General features: G+C 38.7%; 1 protein-coding gene across 1 annotated transcript in view; it reads left to right on the plus strand.

Moving 5' to 3' along the window:
* WWC1 (WW and C2 domain containing 1) overlaps positions 1 to 27,589 on the plus strand; it is a 135,312-nt gene that overhangs the window by 93,577 nt on the left and 14,146 nt on the right. Inside the window, exons 6-15 of the mRNA XM_061616803.1 lie at positions 1,699 to 1,828; positions 4,352 to 4,498; positions 4,804 to 4,877; positions 7,460 to 7,702; positions 16,281 to 16,370; positions 20,955 to 21,487; positions 23,209 to 23,317; positions 23,509 to 23,589; positions 24,227 to 24,313; positions 27,035 to 27,227. Of these exons, the coding sequence (XP_061472787.1) occupies positions 1,699 to 1,828; positions 4,352 to 4,498; positions 4,804 to 4,877; positions 7,460 to 7,702; positions 16,281 to 16,370; positions 20,955 to 21,487; positions 23,209 to 23,317; positions 23,509 to 23,589; positions 24,227 to 24,313; positions 27,035 to 27,227 (1,687 nt within the window). The remainder of the gene's footprint in view (positions 1 to 1,698; positions 1,829 to 4,351; positions 4,499 to 4,803; positions 4,878 to 7,459; positions 7,703 to 16,280; positions 16,371 to 20,954; positions 21,488 to 23,208; positions 23,318 to 23,508; positions 23,590 to 24,226; positions 24,314 to 27,034; positions 27,228 to 27,589) is intronic.

Below are 27,589 nucleotides of genomic sequence, written 5' to 3' on the forward strand. Positions count from 1 at the left end.
CTTAAAGAATCCATGTTAAAAGTGAAATGTGAGTACAGTATAAATAGTCTGAGCTGATGCTGAGGCAAAAAGCCTGGAAAAGAGGGAACAGAGCTTAACTTTTGGGTCAGTCTCAATATTTATAAATAGCTATGCCCTGGTCAACCTGAATACCAAACATAATATACAAAATAATGCACATATTCTGTCTTTATCACATTTATCACAGTCTTTAGCACATATCATTTGCACGTGCTGCTTTTAGTGCAATAAACGTAATACAAAAGCATTTCATTACAGTGTAAAACAATTGGCTAAACTGTTCTGGGCTGAGGTGGGGTTGACTGAATTCATATTTCAGTATATCAGCTTTCAGTGGCCTCATTTGCACATAATGCTAAGCCAAGCTATGGCTTAGCATGAATGCACAAGCATGCAATCTCCCAGAGAGGAGATTGCAGCTACTTCACTCAACCCAGTCATTTTGCTGCTATGCCATGCTTAGCTAAACCATAGATTGGCTTGATATATTGTCTGAACCTGGGCTTGTTGTTTTAGCTGTCTCCAGACTAACCATGTAACCAAGGTTTGTCTTATGGCTTGTACTTCTTGGCTTGTCCAGGAGAGCTAAACCATGAGCTGAGATTCAGATGACACACTAAGCCAAATGATGACTTAGCTTAACCTAGCACAGCAGCGGAATGACTGGGAAAAGTGAAGTGGCCAAAATCTCCTCACTTTTTTGTGCTAAGCCATGGTTTGCCTTAGAATAACATGGGAACAAGGCCACTGTGTTGTCGTCATCGTCATCATCTTATTATTATTATTATTATTATCATTATTATCATTATCATTATCATTATCATCATTATTATCATTATCATTGCTACTGCTACTTCAGGGTGACATGAAGATATCTAAAAGAATCTTTCTGTCCTTTTAATGTAAGAGAAATTTTTAGATAACCTTCTACAATTAAGAAGCATATGCAATATACATGAAAGACTCAAATGGAAGAAATCACTTTTTCTTTAAACCTGGTCTTTCATATTTTAATTTACAGAGAATTTCTTAGATGTTTAAGTGATATTCCACATTTCCCCAACATACAGATTTGTATTTGTGTAGGGAAGAAACTGTGAGGTGTGGTGGAATCATCTACTTTGCCTCATGGTACATGCATTAACAGGTCAATAACTGTAATAGAGGCACAGCCTATACATAGATTGCCTTTTGCACATTTCTAAATAAGCTTACTCTGTATTTGTTGCAGTGGCATTTAAGTCTATATGTACTAAGTTCAATGTGAAGCAGGTTCAGCTGGACATGCTTTTGACTAATCATGTTTAGGGACAGGTGCCACAAGGTTCAGTTTGATACCTCCCATCTTCCTTGCTTCTAAAAATGAACATTTGTTTGTTTGAAGCATTTTTAACCCACTTTCCAGCTAAAAGGCTTCCAGAGCAGTTCATAAAGATCAATAATGAGACAGTCCCTGCCCTTTCCAAAATCTTAAAAGTCAATTTTTTCATTTAAGATGGAGACAGAAAAAACCCATTGGTGGGCGTATTGAACAAGGTACTACCCCAATAGCCACAAAGTCATTCATTTGATCCCTGTTTAATAAAGCAAAGTCCCTTGTCCTTAGAACTTACTAGCATTCTCTAAAAATTATTTCAGTGAATAATTGTTTCTCCTATTTTTTACATAACCTTGAAGAATTGATATCAAAATGTCCGATACCCAAGGTGGATATCAACTTGATGAGGCACAAGCCATCTTAAGTGAAATGAAAGCTATCAAGAAGGCCATCACTTGTGGAGAGAAAGAAAAGCAAGATCTCATTATGGTATGAAATTGACTGGGTGAGCTCCTTTGCTAGGCAACTACCATTGCAGCAACTCTCAGTTTCCATAACTACAGATACAGAAAAGCTTGTATTGAACTGGCCCATCAACTTAATATTATCAATACATGTTCATTGTTTAAAAATCTCCTAGTGCTAGACTTTCTGTAAAGTAAAATAACTGTCTCTGTCCTACCCCACCTTTGTAAAGGAGAATTTTAAGAGTGAGGAACATTGTGAGGCAAATACACAGCCTGAAAAATCAGTCTCTTATCAATTAATGTGAGAAGACATAAGCCCAGTCACATCAAACCATAGTTAAAAACAAGCTGTGGTTTAATGTGAACGCATAGGGCACTGATACATGCTGCTAAAAATTCTTACTTCTTCCTGTTCCTGCCAGGAAACAAGCCAGAGTCTAGCTTGTCATGATATCCAAATTCCTGGAGTTGGTTGGAAAGACACAAACCACAAGCCTGGGTTCAGACGTCACAACAAGCTAGACTAGCAGCAGAGGAGCTCGCTGAGAAATTTTCAGCATTGTGCTCCAGCTGTGTATTCACATTAAACCATAGTTTGTTTTTAATTATGGTTTGATGCGATTTCCGAACTGGGCCTATGTCTTTTCACATTGGCCTGGTTTGCACATAATGTTAAACCATGGTTGATTAAACTATAGCGTTATGTGTGAATCCAGCCCAGGAGCTTAACTGTGGTTTATTAACTATAGTAAAAGGTCGCTTGTTAACCAAGATTTGTAGTTGGTCTATAAGCCTTAGTTATTGTTAACCATAGCTTAGTGCAGGGGTCGCCAACCTTTTTTGGACCAAAGGGCGCATTTTAAATTTTGAGAGAGTGCTGGGAGCACCAATCACAAAATGGCTCACATGGGGTGTGGCATAACACAAAATTAGAGAAGAGTCATGGTGAAACTTTTCCATAATTGTATTTCCATACTAGAAAAGGCTTGGCCTATGGAATTTCTGTTTGCTCTACAGCTGTTAAAGGCACAAGAACCCTGTTTTTCCCCAGTGCTAACACTAAACCAAAGTCTAGGCTCTATCCTGTACCCACTTACTTGGAAGTAAATCTCATTAAACATGATGAGACTTACTTCTGAGTAGACATGTATACTATTGTAAGTTACTATACATTGAATTCTTAATGAGACATAGGATCATAGAATAGTAGAGTTGGAATGGGTCTATATAAGGCCATTGAGTCCAATCCCCTGCTGAATACAGGAATCCAACTTAAAGCATATCCGACATGTGGCTGTCCACCTACCTTTTGCAAGCCCCCGTGTTGGGGAGCCCACGACCTCCCTATGTGATTGGTTCCATTGTTGTACTGTTCTAATAGTTAGGAAGTTTTTCCTGATGTTCAATCGAAATCTGACTTCCTGCAACTTGAGCCCATTATTCCATGCCCTGCACTAGGGGAAAATCAAGAAGAAATCCTGGCCCTTCTCTGTGTGTCAACGTTTCAAGTACTCGAACAATGCTATCATATCTCCCTTCAGTCTTCTCAAAGCTAAGCATGCCCAGTTCTTTCAGTCTTTCTTCACAGGGCTTTGTTTCCAGTCCCCTGATCATTCTTGTTGCCCTCCTGTTCCAGTTTGTCTGCATTCTTCTTAAAGTTCTGTGTCCAGTTCGGACACAGTACTCAAAATGAGGCCTAACCAGTGCTGAATAGAGGGGAACTAGTACTTCACATGATTTGGAAATTATCCTTCTGTTAATGCAGCCTAAAATAGCATTTGCCTTTTTTGCAGCCAAATCACACTGTGGGCTTATATTCAGCTTATGATCAACAACAATTCCAAAATCCTTCTCACATGTAGAGTCCCTGTTCTTCAGCTTCTGCTAATCAGGAGGCATGCCTCTTTGCAAAATTTTCACATTTGCTTTTTGGAGGGAGGGAATTTTTTGATATTCATCAACACTTATTGTATGATTGTATTTGCAGAAAATAATTTCCAGGCGCTCCCTGATCTCAATGCAAACCCAGCACAGGAAAGATGCATCTTGTTTGCTAGGGAAAAAGGAAGGGCAAACTATGGAAATTCCAAGGACTACCTAAACAAAACAAACAAAAAAGGCAGAAGCAGGAAACGTGCATTAAAAGGTCTTTAAGACCTCATGGATTCCTATTGCCTGGTATCCAGACAACTCACTTATCAATCATAGCTCTGAGTTCATTCATTGGTTAATAACACTAACAGGCAGGAGCAACACAGAAATCGCTTAGAAGGGTACCTGCACATTTTGCTCCAAAATGTTCTTTCTAGGAGGGCTAAAGATTTACTTTAAAAAAAAGCTCAGATGCTGGGCTACCTGCTTGAGGGTGCCACTGAAGGCCTTCACAGGTGCCATGGCACCCATAGCCAATGGATTGGCGACCCCTGGCTTAGTGTTATGTGACAACCCAGACCACCTCTGTAACTATGGTTAAAGAGCCATCACTGCCCAGAAGCTACAAAGCAGGAAGCAATAAGGAAATGACTTTGAATTTTTCTTGTTCCAGAACCTTGCCAGGTTGACAGCTAATTTTGTGACAGATAGAGGATCACATTCACACTTGTGGGCCAGCAGCACATCCTCCGAAGACTCCAGTCTTTCATTACCTAAGCAGTATCTGGATGCTGGTTCCCAAACTGATGTGTCTGGAAATGTATGTAAAATCTAAAACATTGTGCAGGCCACCATTATTTTTGTATCCCATCTGAGCTCTTAAAGAATGTTTTGTACTGACCTGATACGTTTTCACCAGTCCTATATAGAAATTTATGGAATAGATTTACTTTTTTCTGTCTCTCTTAGATATGATGTTAGTGATGAGGGGAAATATTCAAATTTGTGTTATTTCTTAATCTTCGAACACTTGTGTTGAACTTTGGCTCTGACACATGTTAACATGCCTTATTTACAAAGGGGGGAAATGTCAGTGCACTTTAACTTTACTTTTTCTTCCTTTAGTTTACTCCGAACAGTAACAATCAATTGGCTGAGAAGGTGATATTGCGTCTCCAATATGAAGATGCTAAGCGAAGGTAAGTGAGCTTTTTAAAAATTGCTATTGACAATTCAATAAGCACTATACACATTGTGTAAACAAACAGCTGGTTTTTGTGAAGACAAATCTACTCAACAGAGAACACATTTGGAACATAAATATAAGGGTGAATTTGTTTGTCTACAGGCAGGCTTCTTGTTTTGTGCTGTCAATTGGTTTTTTAGAGGAATTTCCTTTTCATGTGGATTTAATGTGTCCTTGGGTCAGAATAACTGTATGCTATACTGATGACTTTTATTACTGTTGTTGTGATGTGTTTATATTGCATTATGTTTTTAAAGCTGCACACCAGTTTAATCCTTAATTTTGGCAGCTTACTGTGGAGGGAAAAAAACATTACCGCTGGTGATATTGTTGTAGAGTTAGGAACATTTTGCAGCCTTATTTGAGATAGTGTGTTTGGTAGGATTGTAAGAACCTAGAAAGAGCCCCACTGGATCAGACCAGTGGCCCATCTGGTCCAGCATTCTCTTACAGTGGTCAACCAGATGCCTAAGGGAAGCCAGCAAGCAGGACTATATTACAGTAATCGTATAAGGATTGTAAATAAAACACTAGGGTGTGGTTGGCAACCTGTGGTCCATTCATCTGAAGCCCCTCACCCCACTGCAGGGTACACCACCTCCTGGCTCTCCTCCTCTTTCCCAATTTTTATGAATAGAGTTTCTTGTAGAATCTGAGAGCAGGATCTTTTTATTTCTTCCTTTGGAGAGAGGAAAGCAAATGGCCTCTGGAAGATTGTATCTCTTTGGAAGGAAAAGAGTGCTTAGAAGAGAGAATGGGGAAGAGAGAATGTTCCTCTAGATTCTTTGATAGCTTTTGTCTTTTTCAGGGGCTATCAGAATGCGAATAATAAGGTATTATTATTAGTATACCTGTGATAGTCTCTGTGGCTAGAATAGCCAGCAATTGTGGTGCAATAGCAAAGGTATGCCCCAGAGTATAGCCTGAAGGCACATGAGACTGACATTTTAAAAATTCATTTAAAAATAATTATATGCTACCCTTCAGTTTTCCAAAGGGTCCTCATATTGGCTTGCAATATTAAAATTAAATCAAGATATAGAACCATAGAGCATTAAAACAAACCAACATAATATATTGAACACTATTTGCAGAGCAAGAGACCTTGCAAGAAATTGAGGTGCATTTTCTTAGGTTCTCCTGCCCCCCCTCCCACTCTTGCTTAAGATACTGCATGCTTCTTCAGTTAAACTGCAGTTACAATTAGAAAAGTTTTCTTATACCAGGGTATAAATTCAGGTTACGACTCTTGAGATGTGCATACATTTTTGCCTAGTCAGTTAAACCTTGGTCCCACTGAAATGTTTGATCGCACTAAAGCACTCTTTTCTTTGCTATTCTGATGTCAGATTTCCATATTTCATTAAATATAATACAAATTGCTGAGAGCTAATTTTGTTCAGTTGATACTCTTGGACAAGGAAGTCAGATACAACCTAAAGCTCCTCCAAAAAAAAATCCTTATCAGTGTCCTTGAGCATGTCACTATCTCAGAGCCTCAATTCCCAATCTTTAAAATGGGAACTGTAATGTAATGTAATGGGAGCAAGAAGGAGAACAGCAAGGATTAACACAGTAAGAATTAGAAATAACATTGCATATGAAGGTATGCAGTGAAAGTATGAAACACAGTTTTAGCAAAAAGAAGGCTAAACTGTCTTTTCCTCCATCTGTATGAGCCATAGGAACAAAAAAATGACTTTGTGCCTGACACGTTTAACTCTCCAGTGGCAAGCTTCCTGGTAATACTGATAAATGCATTACAATGAATGAATGATGAGGATAAAATTCCCTGTCAGTGAATGCTGAACAGGTGGAATCATAGTTTTATTTCAAGTAGATTTCAAAGTGAAAACTAGTGGGAGAAAATGATATCTGGCTTATAAGAAGGTTTGTTTAGTTTCATTAGCACCAAAGTGTAGAATTTATGCAGTTCTGTGTTATTTTTGGGAAAATTGCTGAGTAGTAAGAAGAAATCTGACCTCTTACCATATCCATGCTGATAGTTGACAGAAGTTATCAGATTATAGCTGAGCAATCCTCTTAGAACACACTCTTTACAAATTCACAAAGGAATTAACAGATTACAAACTAATGCCATTGCTAATTCATCGCTGGAGCACAATGTTGGGCTTAATCAGGCAGTTGAACATTAAAATGCCTGCAAAGAAAGCTTCAGTGCAGCTTGGATGAATTTCTATCAATTATAGAATTTAAATTAATTAAGCAGGAGCTTTCCTGCTATGGGAACCAGCTCAATAGTTTCTTTTTTTGTAAAAAGTGCCCTGAAATATGACTTCTGTGTTTTGACATGCCATTTTGTATCACAAGATTAAGACATAATCTACATGACTGGTGACAGCTGATAAATTGTGACCTTCAGTACCAGATTACCCAATTCTATACTTACCTTTACAAATTGTTGCTGTGATTGAAGATTTTTTTTTAAAGCAAGAGAGCCTAACAGGAAGTTTATTGAGCCTGCTGGAACATGCATGCCATATGCAAGGTTAATTGTTTTGCTTCCTCCTGTAGAATAGCAAATTTGAAGATACAGTTGGCTGAACTGGATAGTGAGGCCTGGCCTGGTGTGCTAGATTCTGAACGAGACCGATTAATGTTAATCAATGAGAAGGAGGAACTTCTAAAGGAAATGAGATTCATTAGCCCTAGAAAATGGACTCAGGGTGAAGTAGAAAGGCTGGAGATGGAAAGAAAACGTCTAGAAGAAGATCTTCAGACTGCAAGAGATACACAAAGCAAAGCTTTAACTGAAAGGTACATTTAACATCTGGATCTCTTGTTTATTATCAACAGAAAACAACATTCTTTACTTTTCTCAGTTTAACCAGTAAAAATTGATGGTTTTCTTCTATTATTGTGAACAAGTGAATTTGTTGCAGACACTTGCATCTGGTAAAACTGTTGCAGATGGTTGCATGTAACCACACTTTAATTCCATTTTAAGTCGCAGGGCAGGGCTGGGAAACTGGATCCAGCCAGTGGGCTGGATCTTTATCTCCCCCATCCCTTGCAGGCCAAGTTTGATAGGTGGCCGAGGCATCACAGTGATGTCAGGTGACCCATTTTTGCCAATGCAGTTTGAAATGCATGGTTATGCAAGCAAAGGCTGATCCGCTGGTCATCGGGGCCTGTGGGCTGGAGGTTCCCCAGATAACTGACAGGGGAGCAAGCTACTGTCCTTTAGCACTGGCCTCAAATCCCAAAGAGCGTGAGAAGTTTTTGCCTTATATTATTCTCTCTTCCTTGCATGGACTTAGATATCACACCTCAGCCCCTGACACATCTGCCTCAGCTTCTCATCTGTTTGGTTTAAAATGTGACCTCAGAAGCAGTACATGCTCCCTTGCCTTCCTTGAAACCCAATGGCGCATCCAAGCCTTGACAGCCAGAAAAGAACATCTCCTTCACCACAGCTACCAGGATGCTTAGCAGATACATGAGTGCTTTGCTCCATTGCTCAGGACTACAGAATTTCCACACTGATAGACATTACTCAGACATGATTCATTTAGATGTCATTCTACTGGAGCCCCTTTGGCTACCTGAAGCCACTGATCACCTGGTATGGAGGCCATTCCCAGATGTGTAGTGATGAATCATTTCAATGTCAAAAACCAGCAAAATGGCCACTGTTTATAATATGATTCAAGTTATTTACCCCTTCTGTGAATGGTTGGTTTCTAGCAAAGGTGCAGACCAAGAGTTTCATTGCAGCCCAGAAAGATTTATGGTGCACAACAAAATGGTCCATTCTTCCCTTCTCTCCTTCAGAACACCCTCTTTTGGAATCTTTCTATATGACTTAGATATGTCCTCTTTTGAAATACTTAAGGATGGAACAGGACTTGCAAAATAATGGCTGATATACCTATATGTGCATTTATCTCTTTGTGTGATTTACAGCAAATTATGCACACTGCTGCTGTTGAAAATGTTTTAGGTGGTGTGAAATCTCTGTTTGATATAGATACTAATGATCCAGCACCACAAACATTTAGTTTAGCACTTGATGACTGCACTGTCAAGTGATGAACATGTATGAACTCATCTCACTTGTAGAATCTCACTCTTTTATTTTGGGGTCAGTTCACTGAATCCAGGGCAAATTTTATAGCTGTTTCCCCATAAGTACATGATCTAGACCTTGCTGTTGCTGAACACATATATTGGGCAGTGGCATGCATGCTTTCCATGTTTATGAAACATGTGGAAAACCACGATTTGCAAGGATGTAATGCCTGCTTTTGGCAGAGCAACCTTTATTCTCCCACATGAAATATAAATATAAATTGTCCTTATGAGATTCAGAGTTTTGAAATGAAAATAATTTATTAAATTGCGCTTGTGATGGCAAAGATTCACCATTCTGCATTCTTTAGCCAGGGACTGAGGGATTGGGGATGGGGAGAGAAGAAAGTGATAGCAGCATAAAAAAAAATAGCCAGCCAGAAAAAGAGATGGAATGATGAATGTGCACAAGACAGGGCAGAAGGTGGGAGGAACAAAACATGCATCACAGACGGTGTTGTGCAATAGGTAAACTGAAGAGATTATATTTTAAGAACATAAGAAGAGCCCTAATGGATCACGCTAAAGGCCTATCTAGTCCAACGTCCTATGTAGTTCCTATTGTTGGGACTTCAAAGTGCAACACAGGCTGTTTGAAAGCCATTTTGCAAGCACCCCTGCACTGCTGTTTAAACCTTCAAAACCCAGAGGTTCAAAGAGCATCATGAGGCTGCTTGCAACAGGGATTTCAAATAGCCCTGTGCTGTGCTTTGGCTGTGTGGGCCTCTTCCCAACAGAGGAATTGGCATGCGCAACCAAACTGAGTGACCAAACTCAGCTGATGAGTAGGGGTTAAATTCTGCTCCTTTGGCTACCAGCAGGGTAACTGGTGTGTGAAGCCAATACAGAATCAAACTCCATCCTACCCTCATCAGAGTGATGCCAAGTGCAACAGCAGTTTTCCCACATGATTCCCAGCAACTGGTATTCACAAACATACTGCCTTTGACAGTGGAGGTAGAACATAAACATCCTGGCTAGTAGCCAATTGTAGCCTTATTGTCCATGAGTTTGTCTAAGTTGTACAAGTTGATGGCCAATGCTGCATCCTGTGACAGCAAATTCCACAATTTAACTATGTGCTGTCTGAAGAAGTTCTTCCTTTTGTGGTCCTTCTGACCTGAATCTTTGAGTATTCAACTACATTGGATAACCCCTAGTGTTACATGAGAGGAATAATACTAGAACCTGGGGTTTACCAGCAAAACTCTTGGTTTCAGGTCTCTCAAACTGAAGATATCAGTGGTGCCAGGCTTGGATCCTGTTAACATTCTTCATGGCATTAATTCCAAGACTGAAACAAACCGACATGAAACCTGTCGTCTCCATGAAGTTTATTTATTTATTTACACACTTTTGTAAAATTACATCAAGGGTGCTTACAACATATAAAACATTATAAAATTGAAAACCAATAAAAACATCATTAAAAACAATAATAAAAGTATCAACAAATACAGCATTGTCTGAAAGAAAAAAATCCATGTTAAAAGGCCTGTCTAAAAGTTTGGTTTTCAGAAGATGCCTGAAGGAAGGGAGAGTTCCTGCTGAACCTCTATTGGTAGGGAGTTCCACAGGGCAGGACCTGCCACACTAAAGGCATGGTCCCTGGTGAAGGCCAACCAAACCTCAGGGGCATAGAGAAACCCCAAAATTTGCTGTGCTCCAGATCACTATCACTGATAAACATGGAAGTGCTGGCTTGGGGGATTTATGTGCTGCCTTACTTTAATATTTAGGCAGAAGCAATGCTGAACAACTTCAAAGACACATTAGAATTGTAGCTATATTTAAATTCAAATAGTTCTTTAAATGTTATCCCCATAGGAACCGCAGTTTTTTTTTTTTTTTTTCAATAATTTTTATTCAAATTTTCATAAAACATACAAGACAAAATCATAAAACATTCAAAGACAAAAAACAAAATCAAAAATAGTTAAACAAAAAAAAATAAATAAAAATAAAAATAAAAAATAAAGAGTAAAATATTGACTTCCCATTTGTCAAAGATCAGATCAGTTATAAGTCTATAATATATAACAATCCTGTCTCTTAAGTCATATTATAAAATCACTTTCCTCCAATAGTTATCTTACTTAATCATCAAATCTCATAAACATTACTTTATTCTTTCCACAAAAAGTCAAAGAGAGGTTTCAATTCTTTAAGAAATATATCTATCAATTTTTTTTTTCCAGATAAGCATATCGATTAATCCATCTCATTACTAATTATGATAATCTTATTGTCATAACCATAGTCAAAATAAACATTTCAATTAATCCATCACATCAGAATCTGTTAGGTTCAGTAATTTCAGTAGCCATTGTTCTATTATCCCTATTAGTTCCATTTTCCATCTTCCATCTTCAGTAGTCTTGTTAAGTCCAGTAATTTCAGTATCCAATCTTCCATTATCAGTATTCCATAATAATCTTGCTGTCAAAGCCATAGTCATATAGTAAGAGTCTGATAGGAATTACCTCTATCCCAAATATTTTCTTGCCATCCATTCTGAATAGGTTGCTGAAATACTGCTGTAAAATCATATCTCTGTTCTTTTTTTCAAAATACACTGGGTCATCTCTTGAAAGTTTTTCCATTGTCACATGGCTGCAGTTAATTCCATAGATTTTCTCTATATTGGGCTCCATCACATCATTCCAGTCCAGAAGATTATCCATGCCATTGATAACTTTATCTCTAGAATCTTCATTAATTTCTTTAGAGATAACATTGAGTTCCAAACAATAGATTTTATTTCTAAAGTCCATAGACTCCAAATCTTTTTCCTGTTCCACGTTTGTTCCAATCTCCGGGGTCTCCTCTCTCACAGGGACCCCTGTTCCAGTCTCCAGGGTCTCCTCTCTCACAAGGACCCCTATGTCTTTAATCTCCTGTGTCTCCAAACAATAGATTTTATTTCTAAAGTCCATAGACTCCAAATCTTTTTCCTGTTCCACGTTTGTTCCAATCTCCGGGGTCTCCTCTCTCACAGGGACCCCTTCCAGGGTCACCTCTCTCACAGGGACCCCTATATCTTTAATCTCCTGCGTCATTTTACTCAATTCAATTTTCAGCTCCTTACAACCCTGTCGCAGGTTTTGTTTCGTTATCTCAATCTCATCCATTATTTTCTGAAACATAGTTATTTCCAGATTCTCAGCCACTTTCTTAATTGCCATTTTAAAAGAAAAATATAGGAAAACCACTTCTTATTTCAGCAACAATTGGGTTAATACTCCAAACTTGGTGACATCACAGTATAAACAGAGCAGACAGCCTTATCTCTCCATAGTTAAGTAAACAAAATGCAGTTCCCAGGATCGAAACAATTAATGGCAGTCGTCAGGAAACAGATTCGTCAAAAATAAAATAGACCAAAAAGAGAGTAGTCTCAGACAATATAATATTCTTCAAAATAAAAATCTGGAATAGAAATCCCTCTTCTGTGTATATCTTTAAAATGCAAATCCAGGACAGCTTTTTGCAACAAAAACAGAGATAAGCTATTAATTAGTGCGTAGCAGAGAGAAGTTATGGCTCCCCAGTGAGATGTCAAAAACCGATCAATCTGGCAAATCTCTTTTAAACAACAACAATTTAAGTCAAGTAAAAGAAAAATATAGAAAGAAGGGTGCTTGCCTGTTAGTGCGTTCTCTCTTAGAAGATAAGATGAACGTTCGCTTTATCAGATAGAGCTTGCTGTTGAAAATCCGTCCCACCTTCGTCGGCTGGACCTCGTCCCATAAATTAATGAGATCTGGTCGTCCCAACAAAAATAGGCTTTGAGGTTAATCTCTTCGTTTCTCCCTACCCGGGAGAAGTTTAATCAGTCAAAAAAAAAAGAAAAAACTGACTGATATATCTGAATAAGCTTCTTTTGAGGCAGGAGCCCGTCTCAAAAGCAGGCACAGGCTAAGTCACCCTTCCCGGAAGTCAGGAACCGCAGTTTTTAAAGGAATGCAATTTGACAACTAGACTATCAAGCACATAGAAGCCCCCACTTCTCATACTCTGTCTCCTGTAATTTAGTTGGCTACTAAAGAGAATTATATTTGGCACCTGGATGTCGTGAGACTGCATCACAATTTCAGCTGTAGTTTTAGCCCCATGGGAAGAAGCAGTAGTAACAGGGTAAAAAGCCTCTCTTTAATTGCCATTCTGTAGACTAGATGTGTGGGTGGATAATGCTTAGAGTCTGCAAAGATGTTTCTGACAGTCAGGCTCTTCTCGCTAAAAATGACTTGAACATTCTGTCCTTTATTTTATTTTTTTGTATGAGATTTTATAGGCTTCTTTTTGTGCATAACTGCCATCCCACACAAATGAACTAAAAGCATATTTGTGGGATTCAAAACTTGAAAAAACTAAAAAATTCCAGAATCCTCTCAGGTTACATGTGATATTTATTCATTTCTTGCTGCGCACCAGCTATTTGAATGCCATCTAGATAAGAAAATGGGGAAGGGGGAAACCTCTTTTTCTAAAAGAGCTCCTACTGGCAGAAAGGGTGGGTTATAAATCTAATAAATAAATAAATTACCACTTGATGCTTGTTGAGGTAACACTACTTAGTTACAGACAACCATTTTCTCAAGCGCTCTACCACACATCTTCCCCTGGGATTGTTACATGTTTGGGTGAGGTAGTACTGTGTCCTTGTTTTCATCCACTTAATTTTTTAAATCATTAATATTTTCCTTACTATACTCCTTTGAATTTAGCCCCCCTCATAAAGCAACTGCTAGACTGGTTGCCTGTTGCAGGATGGAGAACTTTAATACCAGACTCTTTTAATAGATAGCATTTAACCAGAATAAGAGCAATCTCTGATTGAATCCGTCCTGAATAGTCTGGAAATCTTGGGGACTTTTTTAAAGTCAAGAGTTCTTTTAAACAAATTCCAACCTCTATGGTTACTTCATTAGTGTTATGTAGTATAGACAGTACAGCATCACAGCAGCCTAACAAATTCAGGAGACCACTAAAGGCATTGAGTGGATCCTGATTTTTCTTGGGGGAACGAACAGACTCCTCAGAACAAGCTGTCTCCTCTTCAAAGTTTGTTGTGTGTGTGTTGTTGGGGTTTTGTTTTTTTTGTAAAACACTTAGAGGTATTACAATTAAGTAGTATACAAATTCTGTTAAATAAAAGCTTTCTAGCAAACTTCTTGCCTTTTTATCACAGGAAGACAAGAATGTTGAAGATATTTTTGGGATGATAAACTTTCCTCTAGCTCTGCATCCATTATAGAAGCAATAGGGAAAATTCTTCAAGATGCTATAAAGCCACACTATGACACCAGTCCCTATAAGTTGCAAATGAGACTGTAACTCTTTAATGGAATTTATTCCTATCCCAACAGTGCCTCCAAATGTAATCCTAATTTCCCTTGCACCAACCCCTTGTTGTGGAGGGAACTATGCAGTCTGGGTTCAGTCAGTCATGGAACCAGGTTAGGGAGAAGAAGGCCGGGGTCCTGCAAAAGTGTGTGGTGTCTCCAGCCCACGTTCCCATGTTTTTTGAAAAAGATAGGGGTAACAACCGACTAGTAGAATAAAATAGAATATAAAGTAGAACGTATTTAATAGGGAGAGGGGGAAAGAGAAACTGTGTGAACAGCTTAGATGGGTACACAATTTTAGTCAGTTTCTAAGGAACACATTAAGAGGAGAAGGAGTCCAATAACTGAGTGAGTCACAGGTGGGTGTTCAAAGTCTCTCAGACCTGCTTGTGGTGTAGGTGTCAGGCTTAGGAATGTGAGGAAAGATTGCAACTGCTGATTTCTTCTCTCAGTGGGGAAAGGCCATGGCTTGGTGGTGGAGCACATACTGTATGCTTTACATGCAAGAGGTCCAGGTTTCAATCCTGGGAATCACCAGGTAGAGTTGTGAATGTCCTCTGAAGCTTCTGCCAGTCAGCATAAACACTACTGAACTCAGTATACTCAGTATAAGGCAGTTTCCCGTGTTCCTGGTTGCTTCTTCCTCCATCTCAGTAATCTCCTCAGTCTCTCACTTCTCTCTCCAGTCTTCCACTCTCCTAAGAATCTCTTCCAATCTCTTCCATCTCTTACTCAATTTCTTCAGCCCAAACTCCATGGGAGCAACTAATGGACAAAAAATGGATGTGTTCTAGGAAAACTACAGAGGGCTACATTACACAGTTACACGTCTATATGGGGTCTAAATGAACTAAATGTGAACTAAATGTATGCCCTTGAATCCTTTGAAAGGGCATTCTGAGGAGCACTGTCTCTTCACATGGGGAATTTGTCCTTGTGAAACAAGACCTCAAGTCTTGGCTCTTTTACTATTTCTAGCATGAACAGCTCCCTGCAAAAACTGAGTGTGCCCCAGGTTTAAGTGCAATGACAAGGTTCTGTGTGCATACTCAGTTCATGCTAGAACATTCTCACACCGCCACCTATGGCAAGCTCAAACCTCAAGGTGACCCTAATTCTGCTTTCATTTTGCAAAGAAAATAATACCATATAATAAAGATAAATGCATGGTGGCTTTAATGTATTATAGATGTGACAAGTTTAATATTTATTCAAAAAATTAAAAAACTTACTATGCTTAGACTTTTAAATCTTTTCACCTCTTTTCTCATCTCCAAGAAACATTAAATGTCCTCTTTAAAATGTGTCTTGTATCCAGCCTGTTATCATTTTGAAACACCTTACATATTTTTTTTGTCTCTCCCAGGAAACACTAATCTTGCTTATGTAATACATCTGTTTGTCCCTGGATAGTCCGCATACCTTTAGCAAAGACAAACAACATAGAGAAGGTCAGATGCCTTCTATATGAAAAACTAACATTGCTGTTGATACTTTTTTACAAGGTACCTTAAGGCTCTCTACAACCAAAAAATTGTAGAGGTGAACCCTGGTGTCTGAAGCGTGATTCATGTTCTGCAAGATGCAGAAGAATTGTGAATTTCAGAAGTTAAAATAATAACAATATAAATAGGAAATTTATTTTGTAAAATCTTTATTCCTATTCTGATTTTCTTGACATAACATTTCCTGAGTTGCCACATAATTGCCTTTAAAATGTTTTGTATGAAGAAGTGTTGCTTTAAAGTTATATGAGACTATTGAGAACAAAATGCTGCATAACAGGCTATGCATAAGAGTTTAAAATTTACACCCTGTTCGTCTTCAGGGACATTGCATTGGAAGGGCTTACTGTGGCCTCTTAATAAGATTTAAGTTGCTATTTAAACTAATTTTTGTTGTTGTTTCCTCTCCAGATTGAAATTAAATAGTAAAAGAAATCAGTTGGTTCGAGAACCAGAGGAAACAACACGATTAATGGCAATGTTGCACATCCAGTTGAAAAAGTAAGTTTTTCATAGGTTTCTTACACACTGTACTCCTACAATTTGTCTTAAGTAAAATATGTTTCCAAAACTGGTTTGAAAATGGACATGTTGCATGACTTGCCAGTCATAAAACTGCATCATTTCTTTGTGCTGCTGTATTACTTTTGGATTGAAATAGTGTTGCAAAATGGTATTTTCAAACATTATTCTTCAAAGTGAGCATCATATTATTTGAAATAAGCATAATAATATTCACTAATAGACAAAAAACCCTTGTGGTTTAAAAACGTACCTGTAGCCAACAGATATTTCTATCAAATTTTTAAAAGCAGGGAAATTGGGCAGCTATAGTGAATGCACCAGGGGAGCAGAAGACCTGACCTCCTCTCTGTGATATTGTACTGCCCTACAAATCTGTAAAAATGCAGACACAGTTTGGGTTGGTCTTTTACAGTCCTATCCACTTCCTGTGTAGCTTGGAAGAATTTGGTAACATGAGCCTCTGAGCATATGGTGAGTGGTGGCAACACCTGCCATCTCCAAAGATGGAGAATTACATTTTTGTAAGTTTGTTGGTGTTCTTCTTACTTTGCTTCTTTCCTGTGTTACTACTGTTTTTGCAGAAAATCTGACCTAGAAACCTATATTTCCCTCATTATTCGTCCTAGAAATCTGTGTCAAATTTATTTTTATTAATTTCCAAGCCTTTTTATTGGTCAGTGTCATATTATGGTGAAGACAGCCTTTTGTGTTTCAAACTGAAGGTTATGTTCTATTTCTATTTTGGGTGCATTAAAAGTTGAATCTGAAACTGCAGTTTGATGTAAAATCAGACTGATTACAATATGTTGCTACTTAAGCAATGAATCTAGCTGTTTGAAAAAACAAACTTGGCCTGCCCAAGATGCATGTTTTCAGCCTGTTTTGCTTCAACCACTTTACTTAAGGAAAGGTGGGCATGGTCAATTAAAAACATAGAGCACACCTAGAATTTTGCTAGAATATATTTCACCTCCCACTGTTTTATCTTGTGCAAAATGAGACACTCATGTCCATTGGAGACTGTTCTGCAGAATGAAAATGGAAATGGACTGCCTTCAATCTATCCCGACTTATGGCAACCCTGTGATGGTAAGCGGTATTCAGAGGTGGTTTACCATTGCCTTCCTCTGAGACTGGGAGGCAGTGACTGGCCCAAAGTCATCCAGTGAGCTTCATGGCTGTGTGGGGATTCAAACCCTGGTCTCCCAGGTCATAGTTCAACACTTTAACCACTACACCACACTGGCTCTCTTCTGCAGAATAGTCAGTGCCATTATTCCACAATTGTTTTTGGCGGGTTTTTTAGTGTAAATTTTGCAAAGTGTTGCTGTACTTCACATATCCACAGAAATAGAAGCAAAAGAAAAGGATTTACTATAGAAAAGTCACTAAAATTGCAAAGTAAATCAAACATATTTAAAGTGACTGTGAAATATATCAACTGTCTTAATATTGTTGCTTCCTCCCTGCTAAAACAAGATCAGCACAGCACATGTCTTGTTTCTGTTATGTGAGAAGATTGCAGGGGTTGCCACCACTCCCCATATACTCAGAGATACGTGTTACCAAATTCTTCCAAGCTACACAGGAAGTGGATTGGACTGTGAAAGACCAACCCAAATTGTGTTTGTATTTGTACAAATTTGTAAGGCAGTACAATATCTCAGAGAGGAGGTCAGGTCTCCTTCTCCCCTGTGTATTCACTTATAGCTGCTCAATTTCCCTGCTTTTTAAAATTTGATAGAAATATCTGTTGGCTATAGGTACATTCTTAAACCAAGAGGGTTTTTTTTTTGCTTATTAGTGAATTTCTCTGCTTTTTAATCCAGGAGGTAAGAAATGGGATCCCGTGCAAGTTTGCTGAGAATGAGCTGATCATTTTCATGCTTATTGAGTTCAGTGTGATTTACTCTTCTGTAGTCATGCTTAGGATAGGTAAAACTGACCACGGGAGGATGGGGAGGGTAGGAGGTGGAAGGGCAGTGGTAGGGGAGGAGAAGAAAAGGCAGAGGGGTGGAGGGGATGGGAGCAGGGGGGAGGGGGAGGGGAGGAGGAGGACAGGTTTGATCATTTGTGTGCTTATTGAGTTCAGTGAGACTTATTCCCACGCAATCATGCTTAGGATAGGTGAAACTGACCATAGGGGAGGAGGAGGGAGGGCTGTAGTGGATAGGGGAGGAGGCACAAGGAAGAGAGGAGGGGAGGAAGAAGAGAGGAGGAGAGAGCAGGAGGGGAAAGGCAGGTCTGATCATCTGCATGCTTATTGAGTTCAGTGGGATTTACTTCCATGCAGTCATGCATAGAATAGGTAAAACTGACCATGGAGGAGGAGGAGGGAGAGGGGGACAGGCGAAGGAGGGGGAAGGAGGGGAGGGGGAGGGGGAGGAAAGGGGCAAAAGGGAGGGAATAGAAGGGAGAAGGAGGGCAGGGCAGGTTTGATCATTTGCATGCTTTTTGAGTTAAGTGGGACTTACTCCTGTGCAATCATACTTAGGATAGGTGAAACTGACTTGGAAGAGTTAGGGAGGAAGGGGGAGGGGAGGAGATTGAGTAGGTGGGCACTGGGTAGAGGGAAAGCCCCTTGCCTTTCCAAAGGAAAATATTGTGAACAGCATCATTGTTTTTTAGGGTTTCCCCCACCTTTTTATTCTACAGCAGGCACATGTAGTCTCCTACCAAATTTGAACCAAAGCTGTCCCTGGCCACATCCACACCAGACCTTTATTTCACTTTAAACAGTCATGGCTTCCCCCAAAGAATCCTGCGAAGTGTAGTTTGTGAAGGGTGCTGAGAGTTGCTAGGAGAGGCTCTATTCCCCTCACAGAGCTACAATCCCCAGAAGAGGGGTTGACTGTTCAATCACTCTGGCCACTGGAGCTCTGTCAGGGGAATAGAAGTCTCCTAACAGCTTGCAGCACCTTTTACAAACTACACTTCCCAGGATTCATTGAGTGAAGTCTTGACTATCTAAAGTTGAAATAAAGGTCTGGTGTGGGTGTGGTCCTCAGTTAGTCAAGCAAAACAGCTGTGACTCTGGCTTTTAGAACACTGACAGTTGGTTCTTACTGAGCATGCCCAATGTTATAATAGACTTCAGTGTAAAATTTCTTAAATTAATTAAAAATCAGCCAGGCATTTTTTTTTACTTTTAAATTGCAGAAGATGAAGGTCAGAGTATGGGGCAACGTCAGTAATAGGATTGCAGGTACTCTGTGAACACAGGTGATTTTTAATTAATTTCAACAAATTATGAGAACATTAACAGAAAGAAGTCCAACAGGGGTCTGGATGCTTCTCATGTTTTATACTTTGAACTCTCAATTCTCTCTGAGTGTTTTGTGTATTGCCATGAAAACTTAGAAGGTTGTTAAGCAAGCTTTTCTGATTTCAAGACTATACGTTTTGTAAGGTTTTTTTTTTAAATGTGCTAATGGGAAGCAGCAAAATAGCATGGGGAGTATTTTCAATTTAACATTGTAATATGCGAAAAATTCACACTGGCTATAGCATACTGCCACTCTCGTGGCTGTATAATAAAGAAGAGCCTCGCTTGGTCATGATCTACCTAGTTCAATATCCTTTTCCTAACAGTGGCACACTGCTGGCTTCTGGGAATCTCACAAGTAGAGCATAATGGCAACAGACCTCCCTTATTTTTGAACCCTTTGCAACTGGTATCCAGTGGCATACAGATTGTAAACATGAAACTTCCATTATGTCTAATAGCCATTCAGGCCTGTGCTCCATTAATTTCTCTAATTCCTTTGTAAAGCCATCAGAAGTAGTGATCAGCATACCTTGTGGCTGCCAGTTCTATAGATTACCTGTGCATTGTGTCCAGAAATACTTTTCCTTTGTCTGTTTCACCAATCTTCCTTAGGCGACCTCACATTCTAGTATTTTGAAAAGAAGAATAAATATCCATTTTCCCAGCATTTTTAAAAGCTATCATTTCTTCCCAACACCAGTCTTTTCCCCTAAACAAAAAGCTCCATGATAAGGCAACATGTCTCCTGTAGAATTTAGATATCAACTCAATATGGGACTAGGATCTTCCTGCCTATACCTAGCAGGTACTATTATACAAAATAGATTTTGTATTTTGCATTTCCATTGCACATGTAGCAATGGCTAAGACAATCTATAAATCTTGTTTTTTAAATTCTGTCAAAACAATAAAATGAAACAGCAACCACCCCCAAAAAACCCACTAGTTTAGAATATCCTATCCACTCAAAACCATTGGCTCATTGGAGTTTTGCTGGACAGTGGAAGATCATCAAGTGAGGGCCTAGTGGATCTCATAGGATAGGAAGTTCCAAAGGCTGTTTATTTAAGACTTGGAGTTTGTTGTTCAGTCACTAAATTTGTGTTATGCTGAAGATTGTGATCTCTCCTTCTCCCCATAACAACCCTGTTTGGTAGGTTAGATTTACAGATTGTGACTGGTGGGAATTTGAACCTAGGTTGTCTCACTGCTCTTAGTTAGTATGCTCCAGCTGCTACACTACACTGTCTTGGTTGGACTTTTAATTTCAGATACATTACTTTTCTTTGCAGCCTGTCCTCGAGCATGCTTTCCCTGTCATCTGGCAGCAGTCCTGGCTCTCTTGCGTCTAGCAGGGGCTCTCTGGTCACCTCAAGCCAGGATTCTTCAAACTCAGCCAGCTTTACCGATCTGTTCAATGAACAGTTTGAACAGCTGGACTCTGACTACCAGACCAAAATGGACATGCTTTTGGAGAGAGTCACAAGTTTTCGGCCTTCAGGCTGCATCACTACTATCCATGAGAATGAGGTGGTGAAAACTCAGAAAACCGATGCCACTAACCGTTTGCAGGCCCTGAGATCTTTGTCTGGGACACCAAAATCATTGACTTCTTTGTCTCCAAGGTCATCCCTCTCTTCTCCCTCTCCACCTTGTTCACCACTAGTGATAGACCCATTCTTCACAGGAGATACTTTCATTAGTCAAATGGATTTTGAAGATACAGAAATAAACAGTGGTCTCTCTGAACTTAATCTAAACACAGGAAGTGGCAAGAAGTACAGAACAGAAGAATCAAGGACTGGTGTCAAACATCTGGATCAAGGTAGAGCAACTGTTGCCGTCCTCCTCACATTCATCCCAAATTATTTCTGACTCATTAAAAACAAACAAAAATTACTTTTATGTAACAATACTTCTAAAACAAAACAGCCTATAAAACAAGGATTGTTAGTCTTTGGAATGAATATATATATATATATAAAACTTTTTGGATGTGCTGACCATCATAGGTTGAGTTTTTTAGTGGATGTGAAATTTTGCTATGAATTTATCCAGAAATATGATGAAGATAAGAGAGGCTTTATTAGAATGGGACATTTAAAGTGGCACTTGGGGTCAATAAATAAACTCTTATTCATTCAACAATAATTTGAACAATAATAATTGTTTTAAAAAACAGCTCTTTTTTAAACTCATGTTGCATTGGGACCCTTGCCTGTATGGTGTCAGAGTCCAAAATAAGATGGCCACATTACTTTCATTTTGTGACTTTGATGAAATACCAGCAGCTGCGGAATTCATTCCATGTTGGAGCTCTTCAGACAATACAAAATTCACCTACCCTATATACTATAATCTCTGAAAAAGCACTGAATAGAATTTCAGTTAGTGTCTCTAAGGTTCTGTTGTGTTAAATAAGCAACATATTAATGGGTTACAGACTCTTGATCTGGGGAAGATCCTTAGCATGGTGGACTGATCTTTCCCCTCCTCTTTTGAGCAATGACCGTGTTTGTATTTGGAGTATGAAATTGCTATTATTCCCATTAGATCTTGCTAGTAATTAGTCTTAACCTTTCTTGGCTCTTTGAGAATGGTGAGGCTGTTAAAGTGAAAGCTATACGGTGCTAAACAGATTAAGTAATTTAGGGTTGTTATTCAGTCAGCAGACATCATAATCACCACAGGTAGTTTTTCAGGGCAGTAATGAGGAAAGTGGCCACTTCAGTTGCAGCCTGCCCTCCTGGGATCATGTTCTTGTAAGTAGAACTAAATAGTATATCCCCAAATCCCCCCCACCTTTAGGGGAATCGTTTCTCTTTCTTTAGCAAAATCATTTTTTCAAAGCTTGTCCTGCTCCCCAGTTCCTTCTCTGTCCATCTTAAATACCTGGACAATGAAATTTAATTACGTTCATGCAGTCAGAAACTGTGATGCAGGCTTTTTTAAAAAAAAAATAAAGTGCTTTAAAAAAAAGAAAAGAACAATCCTTTATTTGGAAACTCTTTCATTAGATAATTTCTAATCATACCTTTTGGCTTTTCTCAAAGGTTGCTTTCTTCCAAAACTAAAAAGGCTGGAAGTGACAGGAGTTGTAGTCCAACAACATCTGGAGGACGCTGCATTGGCTACCTCTGCCCTAGGCAGAAATTTCTGCCAACTCTCAGTTGCTTGAGATCCTTTAACTGGAGATGCCAGGAATTGCACCTGGGATTTTCTGCATGCAGAGCATGTGCTCTACCACTGAATAGGGGCCTTCCCAAATTGTGATAAAATTTCTTAAGGTAACATTGTTAAGGCCAATATAAAAATGCTAATGAAAGCTAAGCCACCTCTTTTATTCATATCATCACTTGATTCCAGTACAAGAGACTTGCAAATATTTTTTTTAAAAAATCTGTCTGTAGTCTAAATAGATTTCCAGGTGATACCAACATATAAATAAAGTAGAAAAAATCCACGTAGTCTTTAATTTGCTCATGCATCCAACTCATTCTGCTAAAAAAAAAACCTGTTTTTACTTTCCTCCCTGTGTTTTTATAGGTGTAAGTATGGTAGAAGGAGCTGCTCTGAAGATAGCATGTGTATCAGCTGCAGTGTCAGATGAGTCAGTTGCTGGAGACAGTGGTGTGTACGAAGCATCTGTGCAAAGGTATTCTTATTTAACTTATTACATGCTAAACTTGGTATAAATCCCAACTGAATCAACAGAGCCAAGCGTCACAGGCTGTTTATTTGGGACAAGAGTTTCTGGGATTAGTGTGTTATTGTGGGATAATCTTTTTATTTGGTCTGTCTTGCAAATATTATGCCTATTTGAGTGTTCTTGATTTTTTTTTCCAGAACTTGTGTGTCGGAGGCTATTGTGTTTGACAACGATGATGCAGACACAGCTAGTACTGCTAAAGTTAAAATTTCAATGAAGTAAGCTCGGTGGCTTCTCCTCAGTTTTGAACTAGTTATTATCCAGCTCTTCTCATTCTCTGAAGTCTTTTATGTTCTGTAAATAACTTTCAGTGTTCAACATTCATGTCATTGTCAGTTAAAGTAATTACAATAAGGTAGAAAAATATATATTGGTTTTGAGCACATGTGGTATTGATGGAGAATATTGCTTGACGAGAAGGTCTCAGCACATAGGTCTCTGGTACTTCTTACTACAGTATGCCTGGCTGATCTCAGCATGGTGAAATGGTTGGGAAAAATTTTGACTATATGATTGGCTGCCTGCTGTGAAATATGACAGAGGGAAGTATAAACATTTTACTAACCTTTAGATGCAGGAAGTGAAGTCCATATTTCACAATCCAGTTCTGAATTTTGATGAATAATTCTGTTTTGCTCAAACATTTTGAAACTGAATCTAGCAATTCTGTATTTCCCTAATTCTATACTTAAAATTAAATCCCACAGCATTTGATGGTAAATATTGTTGGTCTTAATCCCAGATAATATATAGACCTCAAAATTTGAACGTTTTAGAATATTGACAACCCCTTTTGTAATTAGAGTCATTTTATTGCTGCTTATAGCTGTCTTTTCTATTTATTTTCCAATTCAGGTATGATGACAAAAATAAACAGTTTGCAATATTAGTTGCCCAGTTGAATAATGTGCCTGTTATCCTGCAACAGCAAGACCAGAAAGTGTAAGTAAGTGGAAAGACATGCTAGAAACACCTGTAAAAGATTCCTGTGGTTTTATTTGAACAACCATTTTACATCCTTTTTATATAATGTAGTTAAGTGGGAAAGCACAGCCCTATGTTTATCCCAAATCAACAATCACTTTTGGGCCTGTCCTTCCATAACATTTGCATTCATTCATTCTTAAATGTAGTTACTTTAAAATATATATTTTGAGATCAGTACTCAACAAGCTAGCCATCAAATGGTAGATAAGTGGCTAGCTTCACCTTAGCACATGGCATGGGAAGCTGGAATTATTCCTGAAATGTGATGCAATCCTGTGTGCTGTTGCAGATTCAGTCTTGTGGCTTCCGTGCTCTGAAGGCAATTGACTGGCTCATAATTGATCCATTTTACTACTTTCGAATGTGATTTCATAAATACACTTACTTCACTGGTGAAGTAGGACTGTTTGACTGTTGTTCTTTGATGGTGCTACCCTAAACCTTAGTCAAGGAATCTTGGGATACAATCTATACACACTTACATAAGAGTAAAATCCATTGAACTTGGTGGGACTTATTTCTGAGTAGATCGGCACAAAAATTGTGTTAAGTCACAGTCCCAACTCCCAAAATTTATCCAAGCTATCAACACAATAGCTCTGCTACTTGTTCATTTACTAACCCCACAAATGTGTGAGGGTAGTTCATGCATTATGTTTTTAAGGTCTATACCAACAATGCAATGAAAAAAAATGTGTGTGTCGTTTGTGTTAGGATTTTCAGTAGCTCAGATTTGTTATTGCATTGTTGGAGCATCCTTAGAAATTCTATTGGTAGGTTTAAGAAATTACATCAGTTGTAATTGCTTCTTATGGATCAGGGACAGGCAGCTGATGACCCAGAGTATGCAAAAGGTCTGCCAATCTTTACTGAATGTATAGCAAAATGTTCCCCCCCAGTTTAACTTGAAATGAAAGAAACAATGCTTTCAGGTATAAGAAATATAGAGATTCCACATTTTGGTTGCTACATCACTCTTTTTTGGATTTTGGGTGTAATATCCATAACTGAACATTATGACTATTCATTATCTCAATGTGTGAGAGTAATCCAAGAGAAAAGGGTTGCATCCAACAAAAGTATTCCATTAGTGCAAGGACTTCTTTCTGCACAACAAGGTTTCCTCTCCCCTCCCTATGTGCCTCTCATCCCTTTACAAATCTGCTGTGGTGGGTTGGGGGAAAACGCAGAACAGATTTGGGGTGACACATGAGGAGAGGGACAGGAATTGCACAGGCAGAATTCCTTGCGCTGAACAACAGGATGACTTTGTTGGATACAACCCATACACAGGAAAAATGATGATAAATTTCACAATGTAATTATGTGTGTTGGTATCATTGGATTAATGATGTTCTGCAGAAGAAGCGGGGAACCAGCAAGTAAGCATGGCCAATGGCCAGGGATAATGGAAGTTGTAGTTCAGCAACTTCTGGAGAGCCAAAGGTTCCCCATGCCTGCTCTTACTGAATCATAATTTCAATAGTGCTTCCCATTCACCTGACACACCTGGGTGTGTGTGTGTGTGTGTGTGCGTCCGTGCGTGTGTGTGTGTGCGCGCGCGCTTTACCTCTCCAGCTACTCCCCCTCTTTCACCCCTTGGCTGGAACAAGACTAATGTTCAGTATTTGCTAGGTCTGCCACCACAGATTCTCTCTCCACCACCACTGAATTTGTTAGCGTGAAGGAAACCCCAGTGGAATACAAGCAAATCTTACATGCCCAAATGTTAAATGCACAAACCATCCCAGCTTAGCTTGCTTTTAAGGAGTACACATCTAGAAAATATTGTTTGATAATCAGATAAAAAATTAACTGTAAGTTATGGATCAAGACTAAGCATAATTATTGAATTATTTAAAAGATTAATGCATGAATTATCTTATTACAGTATATTTCTAAATCTTTTTCTCTGTAAAAGAATAATAATGAATGATTTGGGGGAATTAGATAATTAGCCCTCCTAACATCTTTCTATAAGGGATTCCAGCAAGTTTTGGTTTGTTTTATGTAAATTAGATTGCAACTCATAAGTTTTTTGTCTCTGTACACAAGACAGGAGAAAATAATCCAAAATACAAATGGAGATTTTCAGACAGTCTTTCCTAGATGTCTCAATGTGCTTGTAGCTCTTATACAGCCCTGCCATCTTTAATTTCTAATTCAATTATGTTAGTAATTGCACTTTTCAGATATTCCATCTTGCCAGCTCTGAATGATAGAAGTTCAACAGAAACCCTGTTGAAACAAATAGAAGTTGGAAAATTACAAAAAGAAAAAAAACTCTCTTCAAGTTGATTCCGACTTATGGCGACCCTCTGAATAGAGTTTCCATGAGGCTGAGAGGCAGTGACTGGCCCAAGGTCACCTGGTGCGCTTCATGGCTGTGTGGGGATTTGAACCCTAGTCTCCCAGGTCGTAGTCCAACACCTTAACCACTACGCCACACTGGCTCTCTGGAAAATAAAAGGGCATCGTAAATAGCTACAGCTTCAGGACAAGCAATAGAAAATTCAGCAGCAGCACTTCAGTGTTATATTTGCAATTAGTCTTGCTACCTGTGCTAAGTTCTTGTCTAATAAACTGTGTGGGGACTCTGCGCTGAACTGTAATAATCTCCACATATGCAGTGAGCTTGTAGAGTAAATAATGCTGATTAAAGCTATTCTTCAACAGGAGTATTCGTGTGGCTGTTCTTCCTTCTTCTGAAAGCACAAGCTGTTTGTTCCGCACAAGACCAACGGAAGCATCAGACAATCTAATTTACAATGAATTATTTTGTGTTGCAATCCCTTACTCTGTTTTACGACAGAAGACACTAAGGGTTGATGTCTGCACAGTGGATAAGTGCCATCTTGAAGAGTGCTTGGTTAGTGCTCATTTTATGCTTAAACCTGTACTTGTTTATACTTGTACATTTGACTGGATAGGTTAGATTCCTTCCCTCTATAGTTATTACATGACCAAGCAGATCTTTATAACTATCTTCTGGAGAGCAATTTTTTCCCCTTTATTTATTTAATATATTTATATTCCCTCCTGTTTATAAATTTCAAAGATGTCTTTCAATAGTTATTAATACAAGAATAATAATTAAACAATTATTAATACAAGAATAATTACAAATCATCAAACAAGAAAAACTTTTTTTTAAAAAGCCAGTAAATTAAACTAAGGCTGCAATCCTAATCCATTAGGGCTTACTATAACAGCAGCAGTAAAAAACATGAA

Source organism: Rhineura floridana, chromosome 3 (genome assembly GCF_030035675.1).
Source record: "Rhineura floridana isolate rRhiFlo1 chromosome 3, rRhiFlo1.hap2, whole genome shotgun sequence".
Lineage (NCBI taxonomy): Eukaryota > Metazoa > Chordata > Lepidosauria > Squamata > Rhineuridae > Rhineura > Rhineura floridana.